The following is a 26,939-nucleotide window of genomic DNA, read 5'->3' as shown; positions in this document are numbered from 1 at the left end:
TACTAGCTGTCTATATAAGTGTTAATTTACCAACTGACTTGCTTAAACAGACAATGAGCTAACTTAACCAACAGGCTAAGGTTAGGCTATGGAGACAAGTAGCCAGTAAATATTAAAATCAAATCTAAAAAAATGCGTAAATCATGTATATTGCGAAATAAACACACCTGTTATCCTCATCAGCATCTGTTGCAGTGACAGTGACTACAGGAGTTCCTGGGGGTTCGTCCTCCGCTAATTCTACTTCATATTGTGGTGGAGAGAACACCGGATCATTGTCGTTCACATCTTGTATCACGACCACTACTGAGGCCGTCGCTGACCGAGGCGGTGAACCGCTATCCGTGGCTGTAACCTATAAATATTGGCCATACTTAAAAAAATGTTTTATTTTTTCTGTCATACTTCTTACTTTGCACAAATTTATGTTATGCATTACTTCCTACCTAAAAAAGTTATATCTGTCTAAAGAAACTGCATAAAATGAAAAGAATTTCGAGATTTAATAGAAGTCTTCCTGTTCATTTTAAGTTTTTTGAGTCACCTAAAAGGTTTCAAGGTAAAAGCAACTTCCAAATTCATTACAAATTATTTTCTGACGTCTTTTTGATTTATGGATTCCATTGGTGTCTGATTCAGCGGTATTACGGTTCATATATTACTAGATAGTTTTCGACAATTCTTCTATCAAACTTCATAGCTATAAATGGTAAATTCCACATACCTGAAGTTGATATTTTGATTGAATTTCCCTGTCCAACTGCGTCGAAGTATACACCCAACCGGATCGAGGATCAATCGTGATTGGCAAATCATTGTTGCCGTTGTACTCTTTGTCTGCCAGGGTGTATGTTAGTTCAGCATTTACACCTTCGTCTGCGTCATATGCTTGTACCTGCAAATTATTTAATACTTTAATCGCTGACCATGGCAACCTTACTAAGCCATAGGTTTTTTTCCGTTAATCCTATTTAATCGACCTTTATTTGATGTCATGAGATCCTAGTTGCATTAAAATATTTTAGTAATCATTGTTGCAATTTAAATTACTTAATAAAAATAAAAATAAATTATTTTCGGAATAGTCAAAATAAAAATAAAATATTGAGACATTTGTGAGATTACTTTAGATTGATTAAAGACGTTCAGAAAAAAAGTTAGGTTTAATGTAGTAATTTTGTAATCGTGTTCGGAGTTTTTGTTCTTATTATTATATTTATATAAATAAAATAATATATAAATAAAATAATATATAAATATACATATTTCAGTCGTGAAAAAACATGTATTATGTCACAGATATAATTCTGCAACATATGTCTATCTACCAATAGACACTGGACCATGATTATGGAACAAACTTCTCCTTATGAGGAGAGGCGGTCATTTCAAAACAGTGAAACATTTACAAGCAGTTACTTTACATTTAACTTAAATCTTCTCTTTCAAACACTTACCCTAACAATACTGTATCCAACTGGTACATTTTCGCTCACAGATTCTTGGAACAGTGAGGTGTAGAAACGTGGTGAATTATCGTTTATGTCTTTGACGTTCACAAGCAATTGTGTTGTGTTCGACCGGGACGGACTACCACCATCTTAAACAAAAAAGTTATTATATTAATTACAACTATTAATCACCTAATAGTTATAAATTTGTTTTATTTTTTTTTATTTAAGATATTATTGCGGTACAATTTGTGTATGTATGAATCGTTTAGTAGTTTTGGTATCTTACCTTGGGCTCTGATGACCAATCGGTAGCTGCGTACTTGTTCATAGTCGAGAGATTTAACCAATGACACGTCCCCACTGAGGCTGTCGATCGAGAACTGCATTTGTGTATTGCCACCGATGATCGCATATCGGATGGCCGCGTTTGAACCCACATCTGAATCTGTAGCTCTAGAAGCAAATATATATATATATTGTCATTTATATTATACCTTTATTACCCAAGTTTTGAGAATTATTGATTAATTGTTTAACTGTAATGATTTTTAGCTTTCCAAATTTTAAAGGGTAATGAAACTAATTCCTAAAGTAAAAATAATACTTTTCGGAATTTTTCGACAAAAATTTTTTAAATGAGTGATTTCGACAAAGCGTTTTTAGATCGTGATACATAAAGATAAAAAGGTTAAAAGCACAGATAGTAGACAGCAACAATGGCTCGCTTATAAGTGACCAATAAAAATTCTTAAGGTATTCAGCTAATTGGTAGACACGTTGAGCGAGACAATATTTAAAAAAATATACAAGTTGGAAAATATGACAGGATATTATTATTAAATGTAAGTTAAATATAATTTCTTTCAAAAATTTCAGCCAAGCACGATCGTGGTTCAATTTATAGAAATTGCACGCCATATTTCTATTAAGAGAATTGGACAGCTATCACGCCACAACAAACAACTACGAAACTGTCGTAACTTGAAAATATCTGTCTCGTAAGTGAATTTACAAAAATAGATACTCACATCAGTGATATTTTGATAACTAATAGAACATATATTGACGAAATACATGCATATTTTCTATATTTTCATAACGTATAATGCTAAATCTATTGTTTGAACACCCACAGTAGGTTTTCAACTGCATATTTCATGTTAAATATATCGGAAAATGCAATATCCATAAACAACGATTTATTCCAGACTTATAAATTTCTGTACTCAGACGTTCGGTATTCTAATGTTTAAAAGAAGCGAGGAAATGGAGCAACTTGTCTTTTATTTTACGATACAGTGATTTTAAACTATGGATGCAAGTATTGGGTATTAATCTTCTAGTAAAATTTTATCTAGTAATATGATAAAAAAATCATAATATTTAACTTTATTCAATCATCAATATCTTGGACTAACATCTTTAATGATGACTGGTTGTTATTTCATGAAATGTACTTACTTTATTCTGGCAATTACAGGATTGTCAGCGACACTAATATCTTCATCTACATTCACGGTATACGTCTTCTCGCTGAACTGAGGATAGTTGTCGTTATCATCCAGAATGTTGACATGGATTGTAGCACTAAAAAAAATTTTTCATTGAACATTTTATTCAGATTAACTACATCATTTTAAGAACAATAGTAGACCAAGTTGAGCTGATCAACAAATTATATAGACATACGTTTGTGAAAGTCTCATAGACATAAATATTAGTATTATAAATTGACAATATCGCCTTCAATTCGGACAATATATTTTTTAATTTCAATTTTCTTTTTAAAATTCCGAAAGAAGCTTACCTGCTGGATAATCTATCTGAGAGTGGGCTGGCTTGATCTGTAGCCTTCACGATGACGGTATACCGGGACACCTTCTCTCTGTCCAGCGTGGATCGAGTCAGCAGCGCACCACTTCTGCCGTCGACTCTAAAAACATCGTGTGCGTCCACATGTTCTGTGCTATCTATAGACTCGTTAAAATCTTCTTGCTTCAAGCTTTCCGCTTTAACTGAATCGATTGAATATTCCACCTGAGGTTTGGATATAAAATAATATTATAAGTTACAGTTATTATCTAATATAGTAAATATACATTTAAAATCACGGTTGGTATTTACATTTCAACAATGACATTTTTCCAAAAATTATAAGATCATATGTCGAGAGATTACTCTTTAATACGCAAAGAATTCTACACATTGATAATTTATAATTAAATTTTTGTAAAAATAAATTGAAATTGTTACAACAGACATAAATAGTGCAAAGATTTGTTACTGCCTTTATACTGGACTTAAATAACGCCGAACACTCTGAAAACTGTGATATAGAGCAATCATTATCATATATGTATTTGCTTTTAAGATATAATTTAGGAAGCAACCTTAAGCCTCGCGATATAAGTCAATGAACTTAAAAGAATCTCAGCAAATAATACGTTATTCATTACACATATTAATAAGGTCATGAATATCAATGCGGTCTCATGAAACGATCTAATATTCCGAGCTTATGATAATTGTTTCGCGATAACAAGTTGGTTGTTGCTTGTCAAACTTGTTTTAATTATGGAGATAAATTATACGAATAATGACCATGACTTGATGTAACTTTGGATTTAATTATGATTAACGGTTTAAGAAAATTTTACTAAAAAGAATATGGATATTTGAATGATTGTTTTAAAGGATAATAGTAAGTAAAAATATGCTCAAGTAACGGTTTTTTTTTAAAACACTTAGATCTGCTAATGCGTCAACTTATGGTGGAGTAAGAAAATAAATATTAACTATTCCTTACTTTGCCAATGTTGCATCAACCTTGTGAACTAAGAATTTATATCCCTATGGCTGTAGTTACAGTGACTTTGCCCTTCAAACTGGAACACAACAATTTTAAGTATTGTTGTTTGGCGATAAAATATCTGATAAGTGGGTGGTACCTATTCTAAAAGTTATAATAAAGTGACTTTTATAATCTGAAGTCAGCAATATATCCTTCGCGTAATTCCAAGATCAAATTAGAGCGCCACGTTAAAAATTAAATAAAAAAAAAAGTCATTTCGCTCGTGTGTACTGAATTCCGCGCTCTTTTTAGTTTAAATTGCCGAATTGTCAATATGAAGTTAGTAAAATCTAATGGTAATATAATAAGTTTACTGTGGAAAAGTTTTCATCTATTTAATTTAAGGATTATTTTTAATGTCTTGACTAAGTGAGTCTAGTGTTCATGGCTCGTATCGTTCATTGTAGTTCATCTAAATGTAAATTTATATGTAGTGTTTTCGATCCCTGTCTAAGTCCAGAATTTGGTAGTCTTATTTTTATGATTTGTACCTCAGCGTTCTTTCCAATGTCCTGATCAGTCGCTTTAAGGGTTAAGACGGTGGTTCCAGGGCTTGCGCCTTCTCTGACTGACGCTTCATATTGTTGCATTTCAAATATCGGCGAATGGTCGTTGCAGTCCAACACGTTTATCTAAAAAAGAAAAAAATATTTTGTTATAATTTTATTACTACGTAGTTATTACACAGTATAACGTTAGGCGAACTATAATGATACACTTATATTTATATATAGAGTAGACATAATATTTATTTTCAATAACTAGATGGTCTAGTGTGCCAAGGATGGCGTGTTCAATGTAAAGGAACACTAAGTTTTCACAAGCTTCATTTGTGATATCGTCAGTAACTAACTTTCATGGTAGTCAGCAAGAAGTTGAGAAAGCGGCCATCACGAGTACAACACTATATGAAAAATGTTTTGGGAAAAAGATGGCTATAATATAAATAAATCCTTGCTCAAAAAAAATCCTTTATTATCATTAATCGCCAAAAAATAATTCTTAAAAAAGAATTATCGTAACAGGAAGAGGCTTATTTTGATTCATTTAGAAAAAGATTTATTATGATACATTATAAGTAAGTGAGATTATAATCATACATACGAAGGAAAGACAAATAATGTTCAAGTTATTAATTTAGTGGAAAGTTAATTGGTACTTATTGTAGTACCTTTCTTTTCATTTAAATAATAGATTTAATTAGTATACTGTACGTGCCTTAAATAAACCAAATCAATGAAATAACATTTGTAAGTCATCTGTGACATATCTAAACGCTTATTTAATATATGTATGTATCCCGTTAAGATATGTAGATTAACAAATGAATAAACAATTATATATTCTATGAATTTGTTATGAGATGTTATTAATGAAATATTAAAAAAAAAAAGATATCTTAAGCGAGTTTGTCTGCCCACGCTATCAACTCCTCATACGACGAGACATATTCATTAATTCTTAACAGATTTTAATTATTAAAAAAACTAATTGCTATGTCGACTTTATTTCTAAATAACTCTATGAAATATATTCGGAGTTTATATCACCAAACTTGTCGATCAAATATTCACAAACAGGTGCACTTTTTAGTTCTCATAGTCCAGAAGGGACGTCAATCCGACACGAACGGAGAGAGATCAAAATCAGGACTAACACATAGATAAATCTAGAAGCAACAAAGTACTACTAAGTTACTTTAGATATTACAAAAAGTTGGAGTTTCAAATATCGAACTCTAAATGAGATGTTAATAAGAATCATTATAGAAACGGAAGTTTTAAATAAAGAGAGATTGTATTTTATTACTTTTTATTTGTAAATTTATACCAAAGTTTATGTTTTTGTAAGTTAAGATATCTCAGAGATGGAACGCGTTAATCTGAATCGAATGGTATGAGTTCACATCCGGTCATACAGCACTAAATTTGTAGTTTATCATCTCATTAATAAAACCTTGTAGAAAGAGTATTACAATCTAATAAAACATATATCTTATAAAAATACATGGATTTGATATTTGCAGGGTCTACATGGAACAAAATGAGTTCTTTTTTTTATGTTAGAGGTAGCAAACGAGCAGGAAGCTCACCTGATGGAAAGTGACTACCACCGCCCATGGACATCTGTAACACCGGGGGGCTTGCAGGTGAGTTGCCGGCCTTTCAGGAAGGAGTACGCCCTTTTCTTGAAGGTTCCCAAGTCGTATCGGTTCGGAAAAACCGCCAGCGAAAGCTGGTTCCACAGAATGATTGTGCGAGGCAGAAAATGTCTTAAAAATCGCGCTGTTGTGGATTTTCGGACATCTAGGTGGTGCGGGTGATATTTGGAATTTTGACGAGATGTCCGAAGGTGAAATTTAGCAGCCGAGATTAATCCGAACAATTCCTCGGAACATTCCCCGTGATAATTTTGTAGAAGCTGCAGAGCGATCCAACATCTATACGCAAAGACAAAGGATCAAGCAGATCGGAAAGCGCTTGATCGTCGATAATTCGAGCCGCTGTACGTTGGATACGGTCAAATGGAAGGAGCTGGTACTGGGGAGCACCCGCCCAGAGGTGACAGCAGTACTCCATATGTGGCCGAATTCGTGCCTTGTAGAGTCTTAGACGATGGGCCGACTTAAAATACTGTCTTGCCTTGCTGAGCACACAGAGCTTTTTTGATGCCAATTTGGCTTTGCCTTCCAATTGACCGCGGAACTGAACGAAGCTTGAAATATCGCCGTCGAGTATTCCGATACTAGCTGTGGCGGCTAACGGAATGTTCTCAAACCGTGGAGATACGACAAAGCAGTTTTAGCAGTTAACGCGCAAACTTGCGTCTTTTTGGGGTTGAAATGGACTAGGTTTAGCCGGCCCCAGTTCGAGACTTTGTTTAACGAAGACTCGATTTCAGACACAAGTTTGTTCCGGTTTTCTTCGACGTTTTCCCGCGAAATATTAGCATGGCCGGTGTATGATGTGTCTACGGTGCTATCGTCTGCATAGCAGTGAATGTTACTGATTTGCAACAAGTCATTGATATGCAGAAGAAACAGAGTGGGTGATAGAACGCAGCCTTGTGGAACACCAGCATTGACGAATTTTAAGTCGAAGCGTGCACCTTCGACAACGACTTTGATGCTCCAATTTGCCAAAAAACTGGCAATCCAATTGCATAATTTCCCGGGAAGCCCATAGAAAGGAAGCTTCGAAAGAAGCGCTTTGTGCCACACGCGATCGAAGGCCTTCGCTATGTCCAGACTGGCTGCTAATGCCTCTCCCTTGCTCTCAACTGCTTCCGCCCATTTATGAGTCAGATAAACTAGAAGTTCAACGGCTGAGCGACCCCGACGGAAATCGTACTGGCGGTCGCTTATCAGCTGGTACTCCTCTAGGTACCGTAGGAGCTGGCAGTTTATAATGGACTCTATTACCTTGGAGAAAAAGGAGGTAATGGCTATAGGCCTATAATTGGACGGGTCTGAGCGGTTGCCTTTTTTAGGGATCGGATGGACCAAAGCAGTCTTCCAGGAGTTCGGGACGACGCCGAATGCATAGGATTGCCGGAAAAGACGCGTTAAGACCGGCGCCTACTCGGGAGCACAAGTCCTTAGCACGATTGGAGGGATGCCATCGGGTCCACTCGACTTATGAATATCCAAGGAAAGAAGTGCTTTACGAACTGCACTTTGCCGGAATTTAACCTCCGGCATCGTGGTATTGTTCGCACCGCGGGATTGTTGGTGGTGACTTTCCTCGGTCATCCAGAGTCGAGTTCGCCGCGAAGAGAGAGCCTAAAAGATCAGATCAGATCTCCTTCGCTGTATGGGCCAATTACTCACAATCTCTGTGCAAAGATGGAAAAGAGGGCTGACAGAAATTCCCTAAGACAGCCTTAGCGAGAGACCAGAACGCACGTGTTCCTGAAGGGAGGCGCACCAGTCTCTAACCAATTCTGACAATGTACTCCGTCTTCGCCTTAGCAATCACGTTTTTGAAGGATCTAGAGGCAGAGTTATATTCCTTTCTGAATGCGCTGGTATTTACATCACGAGACGCCGATGCGTTAGCCCAGTCTTGGTAGCGTTCCCATTTTCGGCGTGAAGCCGTTTTGCAGAAACTACCAAACCAGGGCTGGGACTTGCCACCGATGGGGACCGCAGAATACGGAATGAACAGTTCCATACCCTGAAGTACCACATCGGCGACAGAGTCAGCAACAACGCTCGGATCATCCGGCGAGAAACAAACCTGCCCCCATGGGTAGGATGCAAAGAAGGACCGCATCCCATCTGCTGACTTGTAGTGCCACACTCGGCGGCAGCCCACGAAACGAGGTCGTGAGTACCGCGCAACCGGCACTGTACTCTGGACGAGACAGTGGTCCGACGAGCCCAGAGGGGGATCGAGGATAACCTGGTAGCCATCCGGGTGGGAAGTCAGCAGAAGCTCCAACAGGGAAGGTATATGATCCTCCACGTCTGGTATTCGCGTTGGCGAGGTGACCAGTTGTGTTAAATCATATGCTAAAGCGAAGTCGAGAACAGATCTACCCGCATGATTGGTAGTGCGTGATCCAAGCCATTCGGCATGGTGGGCATTAAAATCGCCAAGAATTACGATTTCTGCAGATGGGGTCTGCTGCAGCACGGAATCTGTAGCCATTTGGACGTGCTCAACCATTCGGTCAGTTTCGGCATTACCGCTATGGGACATATAAAGGCACGCGTAGATTCGCGGATGGTCGTCGCAGTCTACACGCAGCCAGATAATCGATAGGTCCTCCCTTCAAGGCTGTCGAGGCGTCGAGAGCAGATATCATCTCTGACGTAAACGCACGCCCCAGCTCGTGGTACAAAGGAAAAACGTGGCAAAAAGCATAGCGTGGTTTACATACTTATTTATGTAGATACATATATTGTTCATTTACTAATCGTTGATTGATTAATTAATGGTAACTTACCTGAAGTGTTGTGGTACCACTTCTCGGTGGGAACGTGTCATCCTGAGCTACGACTCTGAAGTAATGGACATCAAGTCTCTCTCTATCCAATCGGGCTTGTGTGGTGACTACGCCCGTCCTCGTGTCCACGGCGAACATACCAGCTGATCGGGAGTCCAGGAGGCTTGACATGGAATACGTGACGGGACTGTTTTCTGGATCACTGTGACAAATGTTACAAATCATAAATATGTAGGAAGAAGTTTTTTTATAAGATTTATTTTACGCCCAGAGATAAAGTCAAATGAAATATCCCAAGGGGTTAATTTTATTCTGCGAGGTTCAAACTCTCTGAGGTGTAGCTTAAACTGAAAAATTAAAACATGACGTAGACCCTGATTTTTCTAATAAATATAGTATTACAATAACTTGAACGCACAATGCTAATTTTCAGTCCTTCAAAAATCAGCAACAAAAATTAGAAGCGCTACAAACAACATAACATACTTGTTATTCGTACACGACCGCATCTAATTACATGGGCGGCGGCGCAATAACCCCGCAAAGGGAAATGTAGTCTCACGCAGTTAAATCGAGGAAATTGAGTAAATTCCCTCTTCTTATCTATTTAATGAAGTTATTTATACCACTTAATGAAGCGGGTATGTGTTTCAAACATACAAATGCACATATTACAATTATACAGAATACTGATAAAATATAACAAGAGACAGCAATATCGCCTAAATAGTGATAAGTTCTAAGCAACTTAAGAAAATACAGGAGGCCTTTTACGTGACAATATTCTATATAATTAAAAACGAATGTTTGTATGTTTATGCATTCTTAAACTAATTATCGGATTGTGATGACACAGATATCTATATTTTTTATTTATATGTTTGTATTTCAATTTTTTTTCGACGAAGATTTTTGTTCTAGCCGTGCCAATCCAGCACGGGAAGCTGGTTATATATATAATTATTATATATTGAACAATCACTACTCATGATCCAAAGTCAATATAAAAATATATATACATTTCACATGACATTAAATTAGTACATTCGTCAAATAAAATGACCATACTATATTGTTCTGAAATACCAAATAACATTTACTTATATGCCAGTGACTCCATAAGCAAGTTACAGTAATTGAGGTATTTTAGCTTTATAGCTTGTGGGCTATTGTTAGTCGTCACGATTACATTGTTTCCGGACCGCATAAAATAGATGAGATCATAAAAGCTCAACGAGCCAGCTTAGAGTCAATTAAAGCAGGGCAGATGGTTTATTATCCTGGTGTTACTTCCGTGGCATTCATGACTCATTGATTAGCATAATTTAGTTTATAGAATGAAACGATATTAGACGGTGTAAAAGTGTGAAGTAATAAAAATTTATTGTCCTTAAAACGACAGTGCTTGGAATAGGGCATTTGTTGTTTTAAAATGTTGCTTGGTTGTCTTTAGTACGTCAATGACATTCTAAAAGAACAATAAAGGTTCAAGCATAAGAAGTAAAGGTTGTACAATAAAAATAAATTACCGTGCTCTAACTGTCGTGACTATAACTCCTGGTGGCTGCTCCTCAGCAACAGACGCCACGTACAATGCTTGCTCAAAATATGGTGACTGATTACGCAGTTCCCTTTTAACCCTTCTCGCTATATCCGTATCGTTAAGTTCCTGATGGTGATACACTATTTTCAATCTGTGATCTGAATCGACAATATTAGTTCGTTCACAATCAAATGTGAAGAGCACGGAAACTTTCCACATTGGTTCTTGAATACACACGTCGCTGCTGGCCACCAAGTCTCCTTGGCTGTTCTCTATAATAAAACGTGGATCACTTACATCCAAAAATTGCACTCTACACATTTTTTGTACTGTTCTCGGCAAAAATGCCGTCAACGAATTTACGAATTGCGACTTCTTTAAACAAATCCCCTGCCATCGGTCCGTCGTTGGTATTGCAAAACTGGCATACGTTTCGGAAATCCATTGTTTAGCTTCAGCTATTTTTACATCTATGGCCATATCGAAAGGTACTAAAGGAGATCGCTTTTTTCTACTTTTATTCGTAACCGTAAAGTCCTCGAACATCGCGTTCGACCACGGATACGCTGTTGACAATACACTATATTGACTAGCCCCTAACTCGCTTTCCTCTAACAACCTCCAGTCTATACTCTCTTGGTAGATGACATCTCTCTTCTCTCTGATATGGTCATCTTCATACTGAATGGCAGCGTCATTTTGATCATATACGCGATCGAAATCGATATCGTACAAATCAGCGTGCCGCCTGCTGCAATCCTCCCCGGCCACCAATATTCTAATCGGTAAACTGTAATAGTCGATGTCTCGAATGCGTTCGGAGGTAGAATCCACATAAAATGTAAAAAGGTTGGGGTAAAGGACGCCATCACATCTCAGCCTTTTACGCAACGTCACGAGACCGCTAGTTCTATTGACTCGTAGGATGTGGTGTACAAAGTTAGCGGTACGATGCACGTCAATGTTGTATGCGCGTTCGGAGCCGAGCTTGTATACAGCTGCGTCAACGACGACATGGCCCGGCGGAGCGGTGTCGGGGATGATGATGAGGTAGGCGCGCGCGGCTGACAGCGCCAGCGCGATCAGCACCGCGTGCGCCCACCGCGCCATGCTGTTTTCTGTTCACCTACAGCAGCGCCGCCTCGTTCGCCGTAAGCTCGGATTATCCATCTGTGAAAAAAGTTTACATCAATATCTTCAATTTCCAGTCAATTTAGTGAAAGTTTTACATATAAATACATTAATATATATATATAATAGTTATAATTCATTTTTAACATCAAGTCATATTATACAAAGTCCATTAGGATAAGGCAATGGCAAAAATTATACTTACTTTCAATAATACAAATAAATGAATAAATATAAAACAAAGGAAAATTTTACGGAAGATTAAAATAAGCACTTGCCAAGCTGTCAAAGACGTGCCCAATTGTTTGTTATTATTTATACAGTACTACTTAACAAACTGTGAAAGTTCTGAATCACAAAAATAAACACCATTAGGATTTACGTAATATTTTGCTATTGATTATATAAAAGATACTTAAAACAGATTTCATTTTTAATAAATAAAAGATAGACTCTCGCATAAGTTTATGAACAAAACAATATTGTGATTGAGTGTAATAAAGGTTTATCTATACTACAATGAAATATCAAATCTATTCTTTAAATATACACAATCGGTACACCAAATGTGTTAAAATTCATAACTTTGAAATTTTCAAGGGATTGGAAAATCGTTCAAAGGCTGATTTATAATACCAGCTCCTTAAAACCAATAAGAGCGGATTTTGCAAACAAAAGCTAATCCGAGATCTACGCTTCAGCAGAATCTCTACCCTCTAATATCTAGTACAATTATTGGTTTTCACAGTGATCGGTAATTTTCGGCAAAATTCGGCAATTTTCGACATAAACCGGCTAAGGTTCAAGATTAATGGTGGCAATTAATGGGAGTGCACGATGGCAATTTACGCTTACAATGAATTTACTAGGTGCGAAAGGTATCGAACAACATTTTTTTTTCAACATTATCCAATAAAAGGCAAAAATATTATGATAAAGTTGTGCTTTTCGCTCGATAAGTAGTCGTGGAATTGTAGATACATATGTTTAATGTAAATGTACTATAAAACATAAATAAAATATATTTATGTATCTTTGTGAATAAAAATATTGGTGTTTGTTAAGATTTACTTTTTAAGGTAATATTGAACGTTTTATCGAGTTAAATTTATAAACAAGTTGTGTGCTGCGGCCGTTTTAAGGAATTATAATATTTAGTATATTAAGCATATAATAAATGTTCTCTAACTATAGTGAGTGCAAATTTTTAGGTCAAAAGGTTGAGTGATATGTTTAAATTTATTTACATGATTTGATCCATACATAGTCGTAGGTGAAATTAAATGAAATATTTAACTACTCTTCCAATATTAGTCTTTATAAAAGATTGTAAAAAATATTTAATATGGTTTTGTTTTCAAAGTCCAAAAAAAGCAAATGGATCCGAAATAGATATCAGTAACAATTCCAGAGAATAAAATGCTTTGTATAGTATCAGAGGGAGGGTCACCGGGGGAAACTTCGAAGGTTGACTATGATTTCTAAGAACACACGGACAAAATATTTAATTTTTAATAATAATTTAAATATTTTAACTAAGAGTTCAATTCATTATAATTGAAATAATTTTATTTATAGGTAAATTTGCAAACATATAAATATCAATCTTAATATTACCAAAGAGTTAATTGTTTTTATTCTTCAATATTATTTTACAAATTTTAATGTACCTTATTTTTCTCCTAAGTGAATTTTATTCTTGTGAGAAATATTAATAAAGATATCTCAAACCGTATATTATTTTACTTAAAATTGAATATTAGCTGTTTAGATTAATTATTAGGATACACCCCAATACGTAAAATGTTCCTAAATTTGTTTAAATGTTAAATAAAAGTTTACTTTAACATACATGTTGGTGGGCTTTGTGCAAGCCTGTCTGAATAGGTACCACCCACTTATCAGATATTCTTCCGCCATACAGCAATACTTGTATTGTTGTATTCCAGTTTAAAGGGTGAGTAAGCCAGTATAAATACAGACACAAGGGACATACATAACATCAGTTACCAAGGTTGATGTCTATGAGCGGTGGTGACCACATACCATCAGAACGCTCATTTGCCCGTACGCCTACTAAATGTCATAAAAAAGACACATTTAACATTAAAACGATTTTGTTATAGAAAAAAAAATGTAAATCAATTATTTGTCTCATTAAATAATCTAAGATATTTTTAAAGCAAATCTTCAAACATTCCAGTCACCCTAACGCTAATGGTGCTATCTATTAAACGTGTTCGGAATTGCCGATCCGATAGCGATCCCCGCCTTTATTCGGTCATTTGATATGTATTTATACGGTGGAAGCAAGTACATTTAGCGACAAAATCTTCTTAACTTATCTTTCTCAACAACTTCTAGTCTCTGATAATGCTATATAAACTACTTTGATAATAAAAATAAAAACTTGTGAAAGTAAAGTAGTAGAGTACTAAGAGTAAAGTAATGTTATTATTGAATTAAACTTTTTTCGTCAGTAGCGATTTACTCAAACAGTGATTTTTTACAGTAACATTGCACTTAAACTCAACCTCAATTCGATCAGAATAAAATTTATTGTCATTCAGCTTCATGATTAAACAAAGTTAAAATTTTTAATCACTAAATAAATCTGAGCTCTATCACAAATAGGAAAAATATATAAGAATATTAAAAACTAGTGAGAAAGATTAGGAAAACGATAAGAAGGAAACATATTTACTAACATCCACATACTACTTAGGTGTAAAATAAACTCATCAATTCCACTACGAAGGTCTCCCAAAAGGTCTTCATCGAAAGTTTGAATCAAGCCATCACATTTGAAATATTAGACATGAATAGGGATATTATGGACATTGTGAAAGGCACATTTTTTTATGACTACATATAATAATGTATATTATCTGTTACTAATAAAAAGTTTTATAGCGGTTGTAGATTTACAATTTATTTTCTCTTTTTAGTCGTATTTAAATGTTGAATTACAATTGATGACTTCTTCGATGACATCAATTGTTAAGGTAGGTGTCGAAAGATAGGCGAAGAGCACAGAACATTAAAGTGTTAAATTAAGTATCAAAAGCGAATACAAAAATATTTCTGTTTATTCGTCAATAATAAAGGTGACAACACTTTTGAGGAAACGAAAACACGTCCTGACTCCTTACCGATAACTTTGATTCACTTTTGATTTATAATCAAAGTTTAAGTTATTCATCCACAGTGGATGAACAAAAATTACTAATACTTTTAATTTAAAAGTTACCTTTATTTGATGCTTAAGTTTAATTTTCCTTCTTTACTTCGTACTCGTCTCCATCTGTAACAAAAACATACCTTTCATTATTCATATTCGTAAATTATCGAATCATTTAAAAATTCTATAATATAGAGCATGAACATTATTTTGTTTGTACAATGTATTGAAGTTATAAATAATTAACATGATTGATACAAATGATTATTAAAATGAAATTTTGCTACGTAATGTTGCAGTGAAGCTTGAAATTCAAAACAAAAGAGGGAAGTATTTGACAATAATTAATGATTTGGTTTTGTAACATAATTCACAAAACAAAGGAATGGTTGAATAAAATAATCAATTATTTTTTATGTTTTATTAATAAAATTGAAACAAGATCGTTCAATTTATTTCGTAACATATACGATAAGTTCTTCATTCAAACAATTAAACTTCATTTTTAACATCGTTCAAAACAAAATCTAAAAATTATTTTTATATTTCATTTATTTGTATTTATAGTTATCTAAAATTATATATTTTTTATGAAGTTTCGGATTATCTGTAGCGATGCCGTAATACTGATTATTTTGGTTTCATTATTAGTCTCAAAAATATTTATTAAAAGCTTATTGAAATCTTAAATCTATTTATCGATGAAGGTTCCGTTATACTGCTTGCAATTATTAACTTTGGCAACACAAAAAGCAATCTGTCAGGCCCACACGCATGGCGCAAATGCGTGGCGATGCGGTGATATTAGTTCAATTTGGTTCCGAGGCTCACGTCTAAGCTTGACGAATTACACCCAGAAAGCTACAGAGGAGTAGAAATCGTTTGTCACGAACCCTGATTTACTTCCTTATTTCCTAATATCGTGGGATTGGTTTCAATTTGCGAGGATTTATTTACAATTTATATAAATACATTCACATAAAAATATCGTTCTAGAATATTTTTAATAAAAACTTTAAAACCAGAATTATACATTGGTTAGTTATATTGGTTAAATTCCATTTTTCGCACATAGAAAATGTAACTATTTCTTTTTCTTTCACATAGGCGATAAAAAATACTTAATTGTTCCATTATTAGGGAAGGTAATATTTATAAAACCCAACAGGTACTATCCATCAGTCGGTGAGTATCTTATCTAACAATCTTAATGACATTGACGCCGGCGACGGATCTATTGACTAAGCTATAATAAACAAAAATAGACAAGGCAATAACGTGTTGCTTTTTATATAATGCTGATATTATATTGATCAATAAAACTCAAACCGCTGTTTCATGCTTTAAATTTAGAATGTATAACTGTCTCTTTCATAAAATTAGTCTTATTGGTTGACGTTTATAGCTACCACAGACAGTCTATAAGGTTATAGGTTATTTATGAGTTTGGCGCGTTCAAACATTCAAATTGACCAACTTTTTAATATAAATATAGGTGACTGTCACAGGATAAGTAATTTTGTTGTCATATATTTTGTTAATGGTTAAGCAATAAAATAAATATGAGAATAAAATATACATTTTATAAGCAGAAAGTGAAAATGTAATATATTTGGTTTATGTATTATAAGTTTTAATTGTTATTATAAAATTGAACCTAATCCTTTTGTTAGTTTTACAATTATATTATAAATTACCTATTTAAAATATTTTTATAATTATTGTAAATAATGATACGACACGATCAAGAAGTGAGTCAAGCATTTATTTATTTAGTGGAATTTATTACTCAATGTTGCCACATGCCAAAATTCCCCATTAGCATATTTTAAGAAACGTATCAAAATGTTTTTATTACTAATTGATAAACATTATGTAAAATGTAATATATTAATAAATTGATATAAAATTTTAAACTAAAAACTGATAAACATGGTGGAACAGCTTATCAAGCTGTTTAGACCAGTTTAATTTTATCTCAAGCAGCAGAAATACACTTGCGAGTCAGTAAAAATTTAAATAATTATAATATTAAGCCAGCTTACCGTTTTAATAGCTACTGACTGTTACATTTTACGACATTTTGACGGCTTTATTTGTGCGCAATTTTACGATGTCGCGACACCGTATATAAATGACCACAAAATATCGAAAGAGCTTACTGCGGAAAATATGTGAGCGAAAACGTTAAAAATAGTTATCCAGGCAGATTTAAAATGAATACGTTGCCAGCAGTTATTTATAATTGTTCATTATATTAATTAACAGGTCTTAAAATAAAGGTTAATTTTAGAAAGGTTAAATTATATCAAAATTTAAACAGGTCCTATTCGAATGACACTTTATTTGCAACTGGTTCAAAACGGATACCAAAGAGATAAATTCTATCTCATAAGTGATTCGAAATCAACATTTGTTGTAAAAAAATCTTAAACAACTTAGTAAGCTAATAATGTTTTTACGTAAGCACTGAGGAGTTTTAATAAGTTAATTTAGAAAGAATTTTTAGTCTACATATTATTCTTCGTTGTCAACTGGAGGGTTCCAGTTGTAGATGTGAAGTGTTAATATCGTGCGAAAATCTTCGTCTGTATATTTATATAAATACAGTCTAGCACTAGCTATCAATTTCGAATTCAGTATATTAAATATTCGTTGTGCTTCTCAAGCTTGTACTATAAATATTTGGTTAAAATCTATTAATTTTCTTGCAACTCTTTAAACTGTAAATAGTACGGCAATATTGATACTTCCAATAATATAGCCTTCATTCAGGTCGACGATTAATAAACAAAACTATCGATAATAAGCATAGCGTTTCGTTCGTATAACGATCGTAGATTATTTGATAAAATAAAACATAATACGAAATTTTAAAAGTGATTAAGTTTTAGAATAGAACATTTATATTTCGAAAGCTTTTAGCTGAGTCATGGTAGGACACTCTCATAAGATATACGGCGTATCATAAAACTGCATCGGCCTCATCTTGCGAGAGCCTTCCAGCTGTGCATACGATGTATTTTAACTTTGCCCGTAAACAAAATGAAACTCCAATAAGATATCTTCAGAACGAAAAAGCCTTTTATTTTTTATCTGTCTTGTTTCAGTTGTTTATTATATGATTAGATTTATATTCTTTAACGTTATCTTTACTTGGTAGTAGGGGTTAGTGCGAGCCCCCTTGGGTAGGTTAGGTTACCACCCAGATATTCTATTGCCAAACAGCTAGACTTTATTGTTGTGTTCCGGTTTGATGGTTAAGTGTGGTAGTGTAACTACAGGCACAGGGGATATAATATATTAGTTCCCAAGGTTGGTAGGGCATTGGCAATGTAGGGAATGATTAATATTTCATACAGCTCCAATGGCTATGGGCAGTGATGACCACTAATTATCAGGTGGCTTGTGTGCTCGTTGACTTTCCTACATTATAAGAGAAAAAAGGACCTTTTAGACGAGTTCCTTTTAATTGATTGCGCTGAAATTAGGCAAATACATTGTAAATATATTGTGTGACGATTCAATATAAGCTTATTGTTTCTTAATATTTTATTTCTTGCATGTTATTAACCGTTAAAGTTAGCGATTTCTTAAACTTCAACTAAAGTCATAGTAATATACGGTGTAGACGTACCGTCTAATGTAAACTGTTAACTACGTATTAGTGAAAGAGTCACTGCACTTTGTTTATTCGAAACAAAGGTTTGACAGTTCTGACACTGATACGTTAAAAGGGACAGTCGATTTGACTCACGCTTTCTTTAGTATAATATAGTGTAATAGCATAAAAATAGGCTTCAATTATCAAATGAAAATATTTTATCTTTACTATTTTTTGGATTTCTTTTTTCCCTCGCATTTACCAAATTAGCGTCACTTTTTTATATAGATAGTTCAAATTTATAGTTATATTGGATAGAAGCTGTATAGTTTCATACCCCTCACACAATCCGTGTTATTTTTTTTCCGTAAATCCCTTTATTTTTTTGCTTTATCTGTGCCAGGTTTCAAGCTACCTCACCGTCAGATTTCATTACGATCGCTTCAGTTATTTAGTTGGTTCAACAGACATACAGCATTTATAATATTAATTCTGTAAATATGATAAATCAATACAATTTTCTAACTGAGAAGAAAAGTCTAGTATGGAATTGGCCATATTAAGAAAAGGCACACACCAGTCACAGTGTGACTAATAAAACAAAACGACGTATCGACCGACGGGGTCGCCGTCCTATGATTGCAGTCCGATGATGGACTCGTTACTTAGAGAATTTTAAAATAAGGATATTGAAAATAGTTTACATTTTACAATTGTATTGATTATTATATATTTTTATTATATTAAAAAGGATGCCAATACAATGTATAACGTATATATTTTTTTAATATTGAGACTATTTAGTTACTATATTAAAAAAAAAACCAATCCGACCAAAGAAACGTTGGATGGATTGTGTGAAAGACGATATGGTTAGAAAGAATGTTACTCGTGAGATGACGTCCGACAGAGAAGTATAGAAGAAGAAGACATGCTGCGCCGACCCCAAGTGAAATTGGGATAAGGGCAGGAGGATGATATTGAGACTATTTAGTAACACCATACATCGCAATTGTAGGCTAACTCATCATGCAATTATACAAATCTAGTTTTGTTCAATAACTATTTTGTCACTTGTATATTTGGATACTTTGTGTTCATTTACTTGTTACCAGTAACTAACAGTTACAGTACTTCAGTAAATTGATTTCATAGAAGTACATGAGTATGTATTCCAAATTCATAATCATTCAAAACATATAAAATGTTATATTAATAAAATTGATAAATAAATTTTACTTGATAACGTTGATTTTTTTTTTTTTTTTAAATTACAATAGTTTACTTTTGTCTATCTATTGTTTATGCGTATGAGTTAAAGATTTAGCAAGGTTCGTTTGGAAAGCGGCGGTATCAATAATTTTTCTTCCAAAATAATAATCATAAAACGGCTCAAAAATATAAAACTTATAAAAAAAATATAAGTTTAATTTAACTTCATTCCGAAACAATTTCGCTATCGTAATGTAAAAGTTCCATATAAATCGGACTAGTAGTTCTTGTGTGTACCCGCAGCAAATATAAAAAGACTAATAAAACATACTCCTTTTAATATTTATATGATAAATGACTTAATCTCGATGCCTTTTTTTCCAACTAAGTCTTGCTAAGAAGAGTCATGATCTTTTTAAAAATATAACTGTAACATTTGTGCCTTGGCCTTTACAATTAATAAAAAAGAATCGCCTTTGAAATCACACACCACGTGTTGTGATATGTAATATTAGCACATATCCGATAAAAAATGAACAAATTATTATAAGTATTCAATATTACTACGAAGGTTGTATACGAAGTTACTCAATGAGTCGTTGACCGGAACGCATTACAAACTTATAAGACCGACGACCGGTGGGTATAATGAATAATTGTACGTGTTTAAAGTAGTGTTAACTTAGAGAACTATGTTCAAACGTATGTATATATTGATTTTGATACAGTTGAAAAATCTTAATAAATGCAAAAATTTGTTGGTTTATTTGGTTGTTTATTCGCTTTTACGTCATAACTGCTGAACCGATTATCGTGAATTTTGTATACACGTTTTCTGGAGTACAGAAAATAAATATTTATATTAAATACAAATCAAAGACCCATTCCTGACAGATTCTTATTAATCTATACTTCTCTTATATGTATAAAAAAAGGAGTAACCGATAAACTTATCGACACTATGAATACACTAAACTTCTACTTTTATATCTAATTTCTAATTTTTGAAAATATAATTTTTATTAAAATTTTATGACTATGAAATTATTTGGATGTCGAATTTCATAATGTCATCAAAGCTATTTAGATGTTCATAATTTTTCTAAATTTTCTGAAAAAGTATCAGGCAGTATAATATGATTCTAAATGAAAACAAAAAAGGTCAAGCTAAAGCATAAGTAGAATAAAAAATATATTTTTCAAGCTTTAATTACCATCATATAACTCACAATAAATCAACAATTTACAATTCAATCTTAATGCAACATTGGATGTAATTTAAACAAAAGTTTACAAGTATATTTTCGAACTGTTCAATTCCGAGCAGACTCACAATTCGCCATTGTTCTGCTGTTCGTTTTTCCTTTGATCCGTAGATCGTTGTTTATTGTTTTATCGATACATTAGATGGCTATCGTGAAATTCGTTTTGAACATTTCGATATTTCGTTGGGATACACATTTATTAAAAGTGTAGTGTGCAGTGTTTACATCAAAAATTTTCGTGAAAAATTGTTGCAGAATTGTTTGTATCGATAAATAAAAATTCGATATTGGTATTGTTGATTATAAAAGCATCTGAACAAGATGAAGATATTACGGTCGGTTTTCAAATAGTTAAAACCAGAGTACAATTTTATCAACATATTTTTTTTATTACATTGCTGACGTTGCTTAACATACAGATTACCGAGTAAATAACTAGTTAGGTTAGTTTAGACTTAATTGTTTATCGAGCAGCGATTTCAATATAATATATCCATCGAAAATACTTCATAATTTTTGCACTCCCCAGCTTTTGTTTATCTCAGCAGCATAATTCATTTATTACACGTGTTAAAAGGACATTAATCATAACTGGCAAAGGTAATTAATTCTATTTCATATTGGTCTAGAAACACAGTGCACCGACTTTAGTTAATAAGACGAGGTCGAGCGAATGATGACTAATTTCATCAATGTCTGAGTTCTGTTTGGTTTTTATACATTTGTAACTTAAATAAAAAAGCAAATATGCGGTGAGATGAATTAGTAACGGTTAAAAGATCGGTACAAGGTACAACTATTAACGTTAGGGCTTTGAAATTTGGTGAGTAGGATCGTTTTATTGAGTAGACACCCACTAAGAAAGGAATTTTGGAAATTCAACCCCTAAGCGGGTGAAATAGGGGTTGAACGTTTGTATGAAAGTCCGTCATTTTTTAAGTTAGAAACATGAAACTTCATTTTTGAGATACTGATTAAAAATAAGTAGACATGTATTTAAGTGTTTTTGGAAATTCTAGCCCTAAGGGGTGAAAAAGGGGTTGCCATTTCGTATATAGGTAAGTCTGGAAGTCCGCCATTTTGTAAGTTAGAAACATGAAACTTTAATTTTGGGATACTGTTTACAAATAAGTAGACATGTATTTAAGCGTTTCTGCCTATTCTCCCTCTAAGGGAGTGAAATAAGGGTTAAAAGTTAGTATAGAAGTCCGTCATTTTTTAAGGTAGAAATATGAAACTTTACTTTTGAGATACTGATTAAATATTAGTAAATACATATTTAAGCGTTTCTGGATATTCTAACCCTAAAGGGGTGAAATAACGGTTGAAAGTTAGTATGGAAGTCAGTAATTTTTTAAGGTACAAACATGCATCTTTATTTTTGGGCTACTAATTAGAAATGAGTAGATATGTATTTAAGCGTTTCTGCATATTCTACCCCTAGGGGTTGATATTTCTTATGTGGGTTAGTCTAGAAATCCGTCATTTTTGAAGTTATAAGCATTAATCTTTATTTTTGGGCTACTGATGAGAAATGAGTAGATATGTATTTAAACGTTTCTGGATATTCTACCCCTAAGGGTTGAAATAGGGGTTATATTTCATATATAGGTTAGTATTGAAGCCCGTCATTTTTTATGTTAGGAGATTGGCGCGCCAATAATAAATATGTTATTGAGGTATTTAAGACCTCAAAAATTAGGCAACGGCACCAGACAGAGACAGAGATAGAGAACCCTGACTATAGGTCAGGGTTCTCTATCGTAATGTCATAGGTTACAGTTATCACTAGATGTACTAAAGAGAAATAGTGTATATTCCACGAATATCTTTAATGCCATCAAAATACCCCTTTAATTTCAAGAGAGAGTGCAGGTCGCGTTTAAAGTATGCTTCACCATGACAATTAATAAAGCAATAGGTCAAATTTCTAAAATGTCAGGAGTCGATATAAGAGAAGACTGTTTTTCGCATAGACAGTTCTAAAGAGCCTGTTCGAGAGTGAGCTCTGTAAGCAGTCTGGTGTATCTAGCCAACGAAAGTCGAACCACAAATGAGGTCTTAAATTAACGTAATATTTCAAATTATTCTGTAATATAATCAATTTCCACGCGAGCAAAGCCGCGGGCAACAGCTAGTCTGTTAATATCTCTGTAATTAAATAACCAACATCAGACATGACCACCATCAAATACAACTGATTATTAAAATAGAATAAGAATATGTATGTATAAGATATTTTATTAAAATATGTAGTAAGATCGTCGGCAATGTTGCCAGTCTCACGATATTTCTTTTAAATTAATATATTAAGGAAGTTTGTTTTTCCTCAATATAAGATGGTAATATTTTGTTGTTTCGTTTAAATTTCTTGGAAATTCTGTGCGAAGTATGAAACATTTATTATAATCTTTGTTCTGGGCGTTTGTAAAGTCAAACAGGCTTCTTTGAATTGAAGTCGTCCGCAGATTGTTTTGATCGAAATAATGAGGGCCGGTTTGTATCAGTTTTCATAACGATATCATTATGCAATTTACACTTGACGATGTAGATACAATTTATTTGTTTGTACTGCGAATATTCTATAAAACTATTGTATATATTTAAAATATTTTAGTAACGGAACGTTTATAATTTTAAAAAAAATAAATTACGGTTCGAAATATAAATACTTGTGAACTTAGTCTGAAGAAGAAGCTCTGATTGGCTGTTGTTTTATTATTATTCATTTTAAGTCGCAATTTATAATCTGTGGAGCTATATATAATCATTGTTTATATTTGCAAATATTTTATGAATTTAAAAAATAATCTACTATTTTGCGCAAAAAGCTTAGGTACGCGATACGATATATATAATAGTATAATCAAACTCACTTTCTGTTTCTTAATCACTCAACGCGTTATACTACAACCTTAGAATGAATACTTTAGAAAATATATTCGTTACCGTGTTATGTGCAACGAAAAAAACGTTTGCCGCGAAACGGTTGGTCGGATATGGCTGTAACGATAAAATATCAACCTTGGAAGTTCAAATTAAGCAAATTTTATGTCGATAAGCCTATACAGGTGGACATATTTTGATCTATGTTTCACAATAAAATTATCATCCATTATTTCTCATTTCTAGCATTCCTACGCTTAACGAATAATGTATAATATGTTATACGGTTCACTATTTAAGTAACAATCATATTCTTTGGTACAAATAAAATGAAATGTATAGCTTTATTTTTGTATATAATTTTTTTAGTCTAATTAAAAACAAATTAATCATATGGATCTTAAGAAGATATAAATCACTCTATAACATATTATAGCTAAGGTTATGAAATATTAAAATAACTAATTATTAAATTTCGTTGAACAACAATATCGAAGGCGATATAGATTAACAATATAAAAGTATGTAACAATATAAAAACCGCAGGGACTAGTTATTATATGATATTTATATTAAGCAACGATTGTTTCATTTTATGATGATACTTTTAACGAATTGTCATTATATATTAGTAACAGTTTTTTTTGCTAAGAATAATGAGCTTTAATGTAATTCCTATAAGTTTTAGCGTAACATGCGACATGCGACTTTGAATATTAGGAAGCGTTCTTATTTGGACAAACGAACGCTTCATGCTTCATAGAATAAAAAATAATCATTTCATGAAAATAGTAACTAAACATTCAAGCGTCATAAGGAAGTAAAAAACGTAGGTTCGATCCTGACCCCTCGGGCTATTATCGTCCCCATTTCTAGCACAAGCTGTAAGCTCAATTGGTGGATTTAATAGGAATATTAGTAATTCCTTAAAAATCCTTCGTACGACTACATTAAAAAAAAAAAAGCAACATTGACTTGTCGACTTACCGATATCATTTCGTTTGATATATTTGGTGTTAAATTTAATTTTATCTTCGAATGTCCTACGACGTATTAACACAATATTTAGCTTAGTTACGAGTATGTTTGTGCAATTTAAGCAAATATAATCAGACAGTTCTGTGTTACAAAAATAATTAATATTCAAAGGTATTAAAGTCTTCTCACTCACGTTTACTATTATAATCAATTAATAGTATTATACACTTAGACACTATTGCGTTATTAAAGCATAAATTGTCTTACGATCAGCGTACTTCAATGTAAGGCTTTACGGCGGAGTAAAAAGCGGGTGTTTTTACGGCCTTCAGCATTCCCGTTCAACTATTACCAGAGTTAACGGTAAGACCAGTATTCCTAGTGATGCCAGACAATAATCGACTCTCGATACCGGACTTCGGTTTGATTTAAAAATAATTACGATTGAGCAAAAACACAACCATGAATGTATGAGAAAAAAACTTGCAATTCTTGTACGGCGTTCACCTGTTTACGTTTTATTTTATGGTTCTGCCTATTATACGTTAAAAGCTTGAAGGCTATTTATAAAAATTGGTTATTCTCATTGCAAGTTTAAGCACGTTAAAGTTAAAAACTTTGATTATCAATGATTATTGGTAATCAAAGTTTGACGTCGTTAATACGATGGCGACGTATTTATTACAATGACAAGTATTGCAAATGTATAACAATTTGAAAAAAAAAAAAGAAATAATGTCTTTATCTTTCTGTTGGTTTTAACCCCAATAACAAGCCTCGAAATAAATAATTACACATCATCATCTCACAATCAAGATCGAATTATCTACGGGCAATAATATTAGAGTACTTTAACCGCAAACAAGAACATAGGACGCTTGTAATATCCACGGAGCAATACAATAGAACAAAAACAAACAAAATTATTTCACCCAAAAAAGAAAAGTAAATTACGTGATTTTTTTTTCGTACAATTTTGAGGATGTCACAATCGTGTACGAGCTTGTTTAATCAAGCACTCATTGCACACAAGTGCTGTGCGAAAACACAGATAAAAAAGAAACAGAAGTGTAATAACCGTGAGAGGTTCGTTATCTCGTCGCAGACGGCATACGTCTGAATGAGGCTATTCGACGCGCTAGCTAGGAGCATTTGAGTATTGCCCCCTTAATTAAGAGGGACGTTGAGTGGTCTGAAGCGTCTAGGCGGCGCACAATGCCTGTCCCTACGCCGGTTAATTTGAGAAGCCTTATTGTTCGTGATCGGTTTTGTATGCCATGTGGAAAATGTGGAAATCGAAACGGTTTGGTCTTCATTTTGGTTTAACGTTTATTTAAAGTCATGACCTGGGGCCAATTGATTAAAAAGTAGTTAAATATAACATATTTATTTATATAATAATTTTTAATTATTTCATTAGTATTTATTTTATAATCATGGAAATTATAATTAATTAATCATATCATATTTTTATTATTTTTCGTATTTAATATTTCATTATTTACAAGTTAGTTAACAATAAAACAAAAATATAGACATTTGTTGACTAATTTTGTTACACAATTTAGTTTCGACAAATAATCAAAATTAAGCTTTGTTGGATGCATTTTTGCGAAAAAAGATTTCATTAATTTAATTTAAAATTTGACAAATGATTATATATATATATATATATATATATATATATATGTATATATACTATGCAGTAACTATAAATAGCGAAACATCAGTTTTTATAGTTTCCGAGATAAAAGACGCGAATATAATCTATACACAGAAAATTTCTCGTGAATAGATCTACAAGGTTTATCCGATACCATTCATTCACCTTAGTTACTTTTCCTGGCGTTAAACCAACGTTAGGGGGAGGCATTCAATAGATTC

The 26,939-nt window shown here is 33.2% G+C and overlaps 1 protein-coding gene across 5 annotated transcripts in view; it reads right to left on the bottom strand.

Moving 5' to 3' along the window:
- The window catches only part of LOC113396395 (protocadherin-like wing polarity protein stan), a 128,548-nt gene that overhangs the window by 22,423 nt on the left and 79,186 nt on the right, over nt 1-26,939 (bottom strand). For all 5 annotated transcript variants that reach the window (XR_010309157.1, XR_010309158.1, XM_026634315.2 and 2 more), the window contains exons 2-11: nt 15,180-15,233; nt 10,785-11,968; nt 9,256-9,457; nt 4,797-4,937; nt 3,262-3,491; nt 2,916-3,041; nt 1,741-1,907; nt 1,458-1,600; nt 725-895; nt 168-355 (exon numbers count right to left, since the gene is read on the bottom strand). Coding sequence is in view for 3 of the 5 variants with exons in the window: in XM_026634315.2 (XP_026490100.2) it covers nt 168-355; nt 725-895; nt 1,458-1,600; nt 1,741-1,907; nt 2,916-3,041; nt 3,262-3,491; nt 4,797-4,937; nt 9,256-9,457; nt 10,785-11,908 (2,492 nt within the window). In the remaining 2 variants the exon portion in view is untranslated. The remainder of the gene's footprint in view (nt 1-167; nt 356-724; nt 896-1,457; nt 1,601-1,740; nt 1,908-2,915; nt 3,042-3,261; nt 3,492-4,796; nt 4,938-9,255; nt 9,458-10,784; nt 11,969-15,179; nt 15,234-26,939) is intronic.

Source organism: Vanessa tameamea, chromosome 6 (genome assembly GCF_037043105.1).
Source record: "Vanessa tameamea isolate UH-Manoa-2023 chromosome 6, ilVanTame1 primary haplotype, whole genome shotgun sequence".
In the NCBI taxonomy this organism is placed as follows: Eukaryota; Metazoa; Arthropoda; class Insecta; order Lepidoptera; family Nymphalidae; genus Vanessa; species Vanessa tameamea.
Note: the sequence above shows the minus strand (reverse complement) of the source record. Positions and strands in the feature narration are given on the sequence as shown.